Source organism: Anoplopoma fimbria, chromosome 21 (assembly GCF_027596085.1).
Source record: "Anoplopoma fimbria isolate UVic2021 breed Golden Eagle Sablefish chromosome 21, Afim_UVic_2022, whole genome shotgun sequence".
NCBI lineage: Eukaryota > Metazoa > Chordata > Actinopteri > Perciformes > Anoplopomatidae > Anoplopoma > Anoplopoma fimbria.
In genome coordinates this window covers 13,397,881-13,410,115 of record NC_072469.1, presented here as the reverse complement: position 1 = coordinate 13,410,115, position 12,235 = coordinate 13,397,881, and the positions used below count along the sequence as shown (strand labels likewise).

General features: G+C 41.0%; 1 protein-coding gene across 1 annotated transcript in view; it reads right to left on the bottom strand.

The window, feature by feature from the left end:
• Positions 1-11,073, bottom strand: part of slc12a7b (solute carrier family 12 member 7b) — a 60,622-nt gene extending 49,549 nt beyond the window's left edge. The window contains 2 exon segments of the mRNA XM_054623336.1: positions 10,671-10,755; positions 10,757-11,073. Coding sequence (XP_054479311.1) covers positions 10,671-10,755; positions 10,757-11,071 — 400 coding nt within the window. The 5' untranslated portion in view covers positions 11,072-11,073.
• Positions 11,074-12,235: the final 1,162 nt, after the last annotated feature.

Sequence of the window (12,235 nt, the reverse complement as noted above, 5' to 3'; positions counted from 1 at the left end):
GGAAATTTGCAATTTGTTTGTGCTTAGTCAGAACAGTTATTAACAAGTACAGGAATGGTTAGATATATAATAAAACTAAAGCATTGGCTTGTCAGCACTTATTTGCCTTATGCTCATTGAAATCATAGGATATCTGGGATTTCTCTGTGGTTCCTGTGAGAGGAAAAATCTCACGGATTACATTTACATACACAAAATATTACCATTTTGCCCTTATTCCAAATAAGACAATATTTATGTTAAGCTGTTTACATAGGTAACGCCAATATTCCCATTTACATGCAGCCGTGCATGCAGCCGTGCATGATTAACGTAAAACACCCCCCATGCCACCTTTTATTTATTTAAATTTCCCTCCTTTTTCAACTGCAGTCATGTTTCTCCCTTGGTGGAACCTAGTTGTCACCGTTCTGCAGGTATTGCCAAAGTGTTCTTCAAGCCATACTTATTAAGGCTGTGCATGACAACTGACGTTTTTGTGGGTTTGTTTACTATGCACAAAGCTGGCCGTAAACAGGACAGAGGCTGTGTGTCACAAACTGTGGAGAGAACCCCAATTGAGACGAATACTCTGAATGTGCTGTATACAAGTCCAAAAAAGTTCCCCAAAGTTGAAAAATATGGGCATATCTAATATGAATGACCGAAAAGCACTACATTTGGAATAAGGCTTGATTTTATACAGAATACATTAAATTCCAAATATTGTCATATTAGGTATTTAATAAGAGTCACTGAGGACTCACTCCTCATTGAAAAAGGTAAGAGTTTGTATATCCATAGCTTTTTACTTATTGGAATCTGGTCTTATATTCCGTAGCAACAAAAAACAGCTGATCACTACTGCACTTAAAAGCATGGGATGTGGTTTGGACTAGCTCCGCAGACGGTGATGAATTTATCTGCCCCAGATAATAACAACATTTCAACTGAGCTGAACTTTTTCACCAAAGGCTCAGATTTCTAATCCCAAAATAGATGTATTGATTGGTTCTCGGGAGGGGAGATGGGAGGAGACTGGATTTGCAACAGACAGCCTGCACCAAGCACATCCCAAGGACACAAATCAGGCTGCCCTAAAATAGCTCATGCAGCCCTTTCTCCCCATGGACAATGAACATGATCCCACCTGTTGTTCCACTACTCCCTGATTTTCATCCTCTCTTGTGAGCTCAAATCTAACACTACATTTCTTTCCACTGCTCCTTTCCTCTATCACGGTTTGGACGCTTTATGATAGACTAGAATGTGAGGTGATGTTTTGGGGCCTAAATGGGGAGGGGGGGAATTTCAATATTGCAAAACATGATCTAAATGTGAACAAACATATGATTTATCCTGTTGTTATCCTGTTGTTAAGTCTTTTACTACAACCAATACAAGACAACAACAACCTATAATGTGGTTTTGTTGCTGTTCAAGATAGCGGTGCTTTAGTAAATACAGGAGAAAAATGACCCATACTGTCATATTTATTGAAAATAATGTTTAAAAATAAGTACACATTGTTCTGCAGGACTAAGACAAAGCAACAGTCAAACTACTTGTACCATCTGACAGCAGCAAGGCAGCAAGTCAGAAAACCTCACTGTGACATCATCCCTCTGCCCTGATCCAGAGCTTCGAAGTGATGCACCGAATCCCCCACTAGTAACTGATGGCGCCCTCTGGAGGGGGCACGAGGAAGGAAAACTCTCCTTAGAGGATAACTGCACTGCATGTAAGACTGTGGAAAACACAATGATAGGAGCATAAATCTAAAATCATGGTGGCTAACAAGCTGGAATATCATCTCTTCATCGGGTCATGTGAGTTTGGGTCACGGTCTTTGTCACATGGCATCTTCCCTTCCCTCTATCACTTCCTCCTGCTCTTTAAAACTGCATTGCAGGATTTTTGACCGACAGAGGCCAGAAGATAGACAAAGGAAAACCCCTTCCTATTCGATACTGTATTTCACTATAAGTGCAACCAGGGCATCTCACTGGAGTAATTTTTCCAGCCACTACAGTTGGTCCTCACACAAGCCACCTGAAGAATGGACCTGGCATTTGTTACCGTAACAGTCAGGAGTTTGAGTGAACAAATTCAAATTCACCCGTTGCTTTTTGAAGTTGATGCTTCTTCCCTCGTAACACGGCAGATAGCTGAAGAGTAATAACGACGCTCTGTTGCCTCCATTTGATCACATCCGGAAATACACCAGTTACACTGACATCATGACAAAATTTGCACGGACTATTTGTCCTATGATTTGTACACACTTAGACCAACAGGCTGAAATAAAACCTGCCAAGTGGCACCAATCCAAAACACCTAGCAATGTTAACCGTAATCAGTATAATTAGGTGTGAGCTGGCAAATGGAAAGGTATTTGGGTTTTTTTACAAGCCCTGACTCAAGTGAAGCTTAGTGGAAACAAGTCAGATTTTCCAAAACTCTGAGTGTGAAATGGTGATAAATGGTTTATTTTCCTTTCTGAAACACCACCCCCCTGGCTCTTTTTGGTAATGGGGACCTTATTCAGGTGTTAAAGGGGAACTCTGGTCTGCCGTAGGGGGGGGGCTCGAATCAATGTGACATTTAACTGTTCAACAATAACAAAAAGATCCGCTAAATGGCAGGGGGTTACAACGACAGCTTGAGTTTCCCAGGGTTTACGGGGTACACCTGAATGCACCATGAAGTCCCTGTTGGCGGTCGCATGCTTAACCGTACAAAGCTAGGTCGACATGCTAGAGCTGGGCAATATATCGATATTATATCCATATCGTGATATGAGACCAGATATCATCATACATTTAGGATTTCCTTATATCACAATAAGGCATAATTTTGCGACCTGTGCATTGCTTTTGCTGATTTTAAAGGCTGCACTACAGGAACGTGATGTCATTTTCTGAACTCACAAGACTGTTCTGATATTTGCCTCTACCCGCTTAGTTATTATATCCACATTACTGATGATTATTTATCAAAAATCTCATTGTGTAAATATTTAGTGAAGGCATCATAGTCAACCCTACATTATTGTTGCAATATCGATATATACGTAATTGGTCAAAAATAATGCGATAAATTATTTTCTCTAAATCCCCCAGCCCTAAAACATGCAATTGATTTTAATTGGAGATAGGGCAACGGTTGGTGGTGTGTAAGCTTCTCTGTTTTTTTGTTATTTTTCTTCAGACGTGCGCAAAGAGTTGGAGAGAAGAAACAAAAATCCTTAAATCGAACAATAATTTCGATCTATTTTATATTTAAATCGTGACACCAATAGTCTGCAGAGGGACATACATTCTAAGATAAATCTATTGGGATGATTATGATGAAAGGAAAATCTCATAAGCCAGCTTTGGAAAGGTAAACTCCCCTCACTGCATGCCATCAGTCTGTAATGACTTCACTGCACACATGGACAGCCACAGCCACACCTCGGCCATCTCAGGTAACGGCACATTTGCCCGCCAGTCATCCTTGAAACGGTGTTTGACACAACAGTCTCAGGTGACACTTTCCTCTCTTTTGAAGGCCAACGCGTGCCTTCCTGACATTTCTTTTTTTACCTTTTTTTCTAAGAATGCTGGGTCAAGGCTTATTTCAAGCTACGATGGTCAAAGAAGACAATCGATGCAATTCCACCGCGCCCCGTGCTTCCAACAGTACCAGAACAGCTGTCTTTACGCACAGCTGAGGCCATTTATAGCACCTGCCCCTTACAACCAATTTACCACACATACCTGTAAACTGTCATACATCGCAATCAGCATTATCAAACATTAGATAAAGGAATCATTCATAGCAGTCATATGAAGCAGAGTGCTAAGTCCATTTAGGATATGACGTTTAGCAATTAAGGATGTAAAAATTAAGGGGAAACCATGGCTCGAATGTAAAATAAAAAGCATGAAAAGATACAGCATAATTGTAAACTACAAGAAGCGATGACCCAATCAGTGAACTGCTGGAAATGATTCAAGCCTCTACTGTATCAGTTTCTAGCTTTTGACCGTCCTGCAGTCATTTAGGCTGCGTGTGACGGGGGAGGGGCTAAGAAGGTTATCCTTTTCATTCAGAGAGAGGCAGAACATGATACTCACACGCGTCTCCCTACACATTTCTGACATCTGACACCCACCGACGCCACAACCGACTGTACCTAGCTGTCTGTTTCCCCCCTGCATAAACCCGGGGGAAGACACAATAACATGAACACCTTCAGAAACTTACGCAGAAATGAAAGTAAAATGGCTTCATGTTGAGACAGTATAACAGAAAGGCAATTCTTTGCGTGAAGCTATCCACAGGCAACATTTGGCTTTCATTTTCCCCACAACACTATTTATTGCAATAGCAAAGGCAATAAGGCCAAAATGACTCACTGTAAATGCCTTACTTAGCCATCCACATGCTGCTGACCAAGAGCCGGAAAGCCCCAATGACTACCAACAAACAGCAAGTGTAGAGAACCTCCAGGGGAAAAACATGTTAAGTAGTTTTTCCCACGACATCTGTTCAGTGTCCATATCAGCGGCTTTCAGCTGCTGGAAAATTGTTATCGTTATCAATGTGGCCACACGCATTGTGTGTCTGAAATAAACACAGGCTTCCCTCTGATGTGCAGAGCATAAGAAGAGATAAGCATTTTGATGTTGATTACAGTAGTGTTTCCATCCCCAGTGAGTCTGATGCACTGATCAATAATATTTAGGGATGTTTTGTTCAAGTCTTTTTGGCCCTGATCTCCTTTCCAGCCCTTCAATGTTGTATATAGTCCAATCTGATACTTATATTTACATAAATGTTGATAAAATATGTAACTGAGCAACAGCTATAGCTTCTGGAAATCAAACACCTTATTTTTCATTAGCAACTTGATTCAAAAACTGAAGGCCCTGGTTCAAAGCTATTAAATGAGCTTGGATTATTGAGATGATGGAGATAAAAGTTTTACTGGAGAATGTGACTGAAACACAACGCGGTCAGAGAGAAGATGTATCACTCTGTTGGATTTGTTAGAACTACAGAAACACTGATCTTTGTCCATGTACAGACACCGGCTAAAGAGAGCACGTTAACCACACAACAGACAAGTTTCCCTTTTCAATACAGCTTTTCTAATGTTCTAATTCAAAATGTACATTAAAAAAATGTATAGAAATGCGGCTTAACTAAATTTCTGTCTGCAAAAAAAAGGGAACTCAGCGGCAGAGTAAAGCTCTGTAAAAAACAGAATGAAGCCTCCCCTGGATCTCAGATGATGATAAACACATGCATTGTGTCAGGAGCTCACAAGTATACGATTATTTTTTAAAGGTACTAATAGCTACAGAAAACTCTGTAGAGCCGTGACAGGAGTTAGCAATGCAGATACAGAACAAATCTCTACTAATTTAGAAATTCAAATTCATATGTGGTACCTGAGTAATAATGTGTATCTGCATGTAACAATATGACATTAAAAAAAAGAGTTTAAATTGGAGTCAGTAAATAACATCAAAGGTTTTATCACTTGAAAAAATATTAATACAGACGTCAACGTCAAATCTTCTGCAGCTAAAACTGTGGTGAAAACTTTCAATTGCTAGATGAGCTAAAGCAGTGACTCACGAATTGTAAGCAAAGATAAATGTGTCCCTGCATACCTTTGGGTCAAGATTGAGAAATAGTGCATTTGCGGCTGAAATTGACAATGATAGACTCCCTCTCTCGTGTTTCAGGGAGGGTAAACTTTCATTAGAATAAGTATACAGTTGTTGATGAAAAGGCCATTTCTCTGTATTGGGCTAAACTGTGCTGGCGTTCATTTCCCAAAAGAGGAGGAAAGTTCTGTTAAAACCCTTCTGTCTGCCCAGAGTGGGACACACCCTTTTCTCGTTTTCTCTTTAATGTCCCGTGAAAATAAGGAGCAACTGGAACAAACATCCCACATTGCAGGATTGGCCCGGGGGGGGGTTGACCTGGGAGGCCACACGGGGAGCAATTAGGGAGGTGGACGCCAGGGCCCAGTCGGTGTCTGTGTGCCGTCTTGCTCAAAATAAAGCAGAGGGCAGCACATGATAGCCCAAGGGTGCATGCCTTTTTGAACATGAGGGCACACAGATGCGTGCAAATGTCACGCTGCGTGGTGAGGACATTCATAAACCTGACCCACTGACGCTGCAGCCGCCACAGATCACTGACAATGCCTCTGTGCTGTATTTACTACCTCTGGCTCCACCTGAACAATGGTGCCGTTCTCTCTCTGTTTTTGAGGTGCATCTGCAGCCAGAGAGTAGTATGACACATACCTCGATCACAGGCATTCACAAACACACACACACACACACTCAGAAACACACAAACACACTTGCTGTAGGCATTGACCTCAAAGAGAACTTAAGACCATGACATACCTGTCACCCCAACAGATGGTCTACACAGCACTCCGTGATGTTACAGTACAACACTGTGTAAACAACCTGGAACACTGACGTCATTTCAGAGGTTTTGAATTTTAACAAAACTAAGCTACCACACATAATAAAATACAGCTACTGTGATTGTGACTATGCATTTTTATTATTATTATTGCCAAAGGGCCTAAGCTGCAACGGGTAGTAGTACGGAATCTACTGTGCTACTGTTCTGCAATAAGCTTTGGTAGTGTTTCTCAACCCCCAAAGATCTGCCAATGTGTTAACTGTCCCAAAGAATGCCGTTTTGAAGCCTCAAGCTAGGCATTTTGGCTGTCGCATCTTGTTTTTTTTGCAACCAGAAGTGATAAAAGAAAGTAGAGCTAAGTAAAACCGAAAGCTTAATAAGACATTTTTAAGTGACTTAATTCATTCCAATTAACTTTCTTTAACTGAAAACACGCTGCAAAGGGTACAACCGCCAGAACGGACAACGTCGTGGTAGCGACCTGTCAATCACAGTAGCCCCGCCCTACAGCATACCTTGCTTTATGGACTATTTGACTCTAAATGGACCATAATTTACCAAATGAACATCATGCTGTATTGAAGAAGATTTGAATGTAGCGATTGAGACCATAAACTCATGTAACTCAGGTAATAAATCAAGAGAAAAGTAGGGTCATTTTCTCATGGACTTCTACACAACAAGAAGAGTCGCCCCCTGATGGACATTAGAAAGAAAGCAAGTTTAGGGAACTCCTGCATCGGCCTCAGTTTTCAGACCCGGAGGTTGTTCGTCTGGAACTGTCAGAGGAATAGATTGACAGTCGCTCTCTGAGTGTTGGCAATGTTTAAATCTGCCACCTCGTGAAGACCCTTATCCCTGTAGAACCTCATTCATCTTTCACTGCCTGTTTAATCTCTCCTAATTCCAAATGTAATCTTAGTCATCCTGTGTATCTGAGGGAAGCATCATCTGTTGTACCCTGAAAGCTCTTCATGTGATTTCATCAACTATTAATATATTCGTTGCATCTCTTGTCCAGACACTGTGCTTACAGAGCATACTTGTTCAACCACGTACATTCTTAGACTGTGTACAGTATACTTGATACATTAAGCCTTCCTCATACATTCACTTTACTTTTTTTTTTTCTCACAGTTTGGCCTTTTCTTTAAACAGACAGAACAAGGAACAAGCACATCGCCTGGGAGGCTTTAACAGAAGGGCAACACACAGCCACTATCATTCAGACAACATATTCTTCTTTTCTAATATTTCCACTTCTTCATAACCGCTTCTTCCTCTTTACAGTCTGTTACTTCATCTCCTCCTATACATGTGTTGAGCAACCTCAATGGCAAGGGTAACACAATTTCCCAGTTCAGCTAGACGTTCTAATATATTACTATTGATCGCATAACACTCAACCAACACCCCCCCACCACCACCACCCCCACCACTACACTGTTTATCAGTGACATACTAATGTCAAGAGAACCTTTCTGTACGTTTTAGATAACTGCCTTCATTCAGTCTGCTTTATCCAGAACCTTCAGGTGCTTCATTTGAGACAATCTACTTGATAAACTCTGTCATGACACAGAAAGTAAAAAAATAAATCAAATAAAACTGAAATAGAGTTTAATCCACATGGAGATGCTTGCTTATCCAAATTCAAATGTGCGTGCTGTCAGGACGTACTTGTTGGCCAAATTAACAGAGCAATATGTAGATAAAACAACAGACAAGACCAACATCGGATTTTATTTTTTTTAAACTGCATTTTGGTCCAATCTTCCTGTTCAGCTCCAGAACAGTTTCCTTGCTAAACCAGTATCTTCAGATACAGCAACAGCAGCATAACACTATACTGGGTGGAGTCAGTTCCTTAACTTTTTTCAAGGAACTTTATTATTCTGCTCAATCCATCAAGAAAAGCAGCCATTTTAAAAAAAAGTTAAATCTCCTTAAGTGTAAATTCAAAGTTAATACCGGTTTAAAGTTTTGGTGCAACAGAATTAAATGTAATCTAGGTTTAGATTAAAAACTGAAACTGACGTTTGAAGACAGGTTTAAATATAACCATTCTTAATTCTAAGATAGTTTTAAAGGCTGCTGCAGTGTGATTTTAAGTTAAATCAAGATTTAATTAGGTCTTTAAATGAATCCACAACCCGGCCTAAGGGGTGGTGCCTCTGTGAAGGGAAATGCATGACCATCCAGTACCTAAACATCATCTATTCTCATTACCTGCCATGGTTATCAAATTCATCAGCCAGGAATTGAATTTAGCAGACGCATCCATTAGATATCAGTAAATAGGTTATAGCTAAACAAGTAGGCGTGGCCTGCTATCAGTCATGTATTGATTGTAGTACAGTGAGGGCAGATGAGGAAGTAACTGAGGATATTGGAAACAACAAATAACTCCCAAAACAAAGCATCAACATTCAATAATAAAGGTAGGAATACCAGCCTTCTTCAGCAGTCCAAGACGCAAAGACATTTAATGTAGAGGACATTGGCGTCTTTTGCTCTTATGGTTTGGTTTGGTTGGGTCAAATGAAGAGCACAAATGTCCCTACAGGCTTAATCAACTGTGCTAATCTTAACTGTTAACACATACACACACACAAATGATATAAAACACCATTACTCTAATAATATGACAAAGCCACCACCCAGTTGAGTTTGTGTCCACAGAGGGGACTCAATCTTCTTTCTTGTAGACGTTTGCTGATGAAAAGCTTGCGCACACACACTTTACCCTGTCACAGTCTAGCTGAGAGACATGCGAAGCAAAGTTCCTCTCCGAGCCCTTGCACTGCAGACGCATGCCCCCTCCGAGTGCACGGTATGCTCCAGTCTTCTTCTAAGCAACTTAATCTGATTCAGGATGAAATTCAATCTATGCTTTAAAGCTGAACAGACAGGTGCCAACATGTCCGTGTGCCATAAAGGAGGAAAACCATTCTTCTTCTTTTTCTACTCTTCTGAGGCAGAGGTCCTGATTTCAGCCAACATTTCTACAGTCTAAATCTAGCCACAGAGGAGAACACACCTGCGTTTGTACCCCATAATGGATCATTTACTTTATGTAAGAGCAATGTCATATTATAAGTAGCCTACTTCACATGTCAAATATACAGAAGCATTACAACATTAACCACCTTGGTGATCTTATTTATTCATCCATATTTTTATATAATTTTACTGTGATGCATGAAAAAGCCTGCATGAATCACAATGTAAGTGTAAAGTAGAGACCCAAAGTATTAAAAAAAAAACAACACACAACTAAAAAGTAGACACAAAAGTCAATACCAACTATAGATATTGTATACACACACACACACACACACACACACACACACACACACACACACACACACACAGTAGGATTACTGTAACTCAGCATGCTGGCTCGTTGTGTTCCAGGCAATTATTCCAGCACCTTCCAACCTGTCCACCTGTTGCTATAGAAGCACCTTGTTTGTGAGCAACTGGTTGAACAAGGCTTCATAATTAAGACTGCAGCCAAACTGACAAAGACATGTTACATAATGAAACAGCAGCAGTTAACCTGCATTGGATCTCCAATGGATACAATGGAGTAGGTCATGTCATACATCAAGTTCAAATGGAAAAAAGAAAAGGCTCATAGTGAGGCTCCATTTAGGATGACAAAGCAGACACATCTCTCTTTGGTGCAGGAGTATTATTTATTATTTTATATGCAGATGTACAACTACAGATTCGTTGAGCCTACTTGAAGTTTCTTTTAATTCTCCCTCCATTTTATAAGACTCAAATTGGGTTATTAAAACAATTTATAAATGGCACAAGAAGTGACAAAGCCCCTGGTTCCCTGGTTAACGCGGTTAACGTGGTAACGCGGGTAAAGAGGAAACTAACGCTTGGCAACAAGAAACGTTGGTCGCTAAGGTGAAGCAACGTTTATGTTCATTTACATTTCCCGCTTTAAGCTCTCTGTAATGTGAATGTTTTAAGTGGACCGTTTTGTGACAAATCACATTTTCACAATTAGTTAACCCGAAGTCTGCTTCATGGCAACTTTAAAACAAACTTTTTTTTAGAGATCCATATTGACGCTACTTGTCTGCTTTGGGGCGCTGACGCACACGGACTTAACGCTAACCGGAGGAGGACCGACACGGCGGACAAGTGAAACGCGACGGGTAATCCTCTGCTGGATAAACGAGATAAGAAGTGGGACACGGGGAGTGCGTGGCCGGCAGCTGTCTTACCGTACTTGTTGGGCTCCCTGTTGTACTTCAAGATGGGCACCACGGCGTTGGGGTCCTCCTGCGGCTCGAACACGGAGTCCTCCCCCCGCCTCTCTCTCCTCCGCTGCGCCCCCGGAGTCCGGTGGCGGGTCAGAGACGACCGCGTCCGAGTGGCCCCCCACCCCGGCGACCCCAACTCCTCCGTCAACCGGGACCACCACAAATCTTTCGCCCATGTCCCTCCCCTCTTGTCGCACTTTAAATGGAGGAGAGAGAAAAAAACCGCGCCGTCCGGGTTCCTGTGCGGTTCTCGGTCGGTGAGGGCGAACACACGCTACAGCGTTCAACACAACACACACGCTCACGGGCTGATCGGAGGATTGATTACAGGAGAGACGGCCCCGCCCCCGAGCGGCCCTCATTGGTCGAGAGGGCCAAGGAGCGCTGTCAATCACCCGAAGAACGCAAATCAGAGTTCTTGAAATGTGTGGAACTGTGGAATGAGCGATTTCTAAAGTTTGCATCAACTTAATGATACTTTCTCGATTATAGAATGTCTGTGTATTATTCTTTATTATTATTTAAAAACAAATGTATACTGTTCCAGCATGTATGTCCTCCAATCATCAAATATGTTTTAATTAATGTCAAACCGGTACAAATACATTGTCTTAGTATGTTTTGGAGTGTCAACTTTCAACAAACTCTAAAGTATACAAAAATATAATAATTTTTGATTAGGCTTTTAATTTGTGCATGTGAGATGGTGCCCTGCTGTCAAAATGGAGCACACGTACAGGCATGTCACTAAACTCATTACAAGCTTCTACATTGGTCTCAAAATGATGGGATAATTAACACTCCCTCTGCACATCCTCCACTATCAATAGCCTGCCACGGAAACTTAATAAATAATTCCAATTTTAAAAGCAGTGATGGTTAAGTCATTTGCCATCACCTCGCCATAACAACTTTGATATGTTACAGCTTAGAATAAATGGTTTGTCAATACCTCAGGATAGGATGACCTCTCATGTTTCCAGCCAGGTTTGGACACATACTGTAGTCTACAATGAGAGGGCTTACCCAAAGAACACAATTTATGGGGTTTTTTTTCTCTTTTGACATTCTTTACAGCATAGGGCATTCCTTCATTCTCCAAACAACAACAACAGCATATATATTTTGTTTAAGTTTTTTCTTTCCCTATAATATCTGCTTTGTATTTGGACTCTTTTCTATCTCTGTTGGTCTCACACAAAAAAAAACATTATCTGGTTGTGCAAATCCCTGATAAAGATCACCATCCCAATCTAATTTATGTTCTTTGGGAAAAGACCCATCTGTTTGACAAATTTAAGGGAAATCCGTTCACACGTCACTCTGATGAATTAAGTAAGAGGGTTGAAAATGTGCCCCCATCACAGGAATTACTACAAGCAGCTGCATTGTTAAATACAACAGATTGTTTCACTGAACAACTTGAACACGCCATAACAAAACAGTTCACGAAGCAGCCTTTGCAATACAAATATGGTTTAGCACAAAGCCTGTTGGCTTGTTAGACAGTCCACTCATTTGTTTTT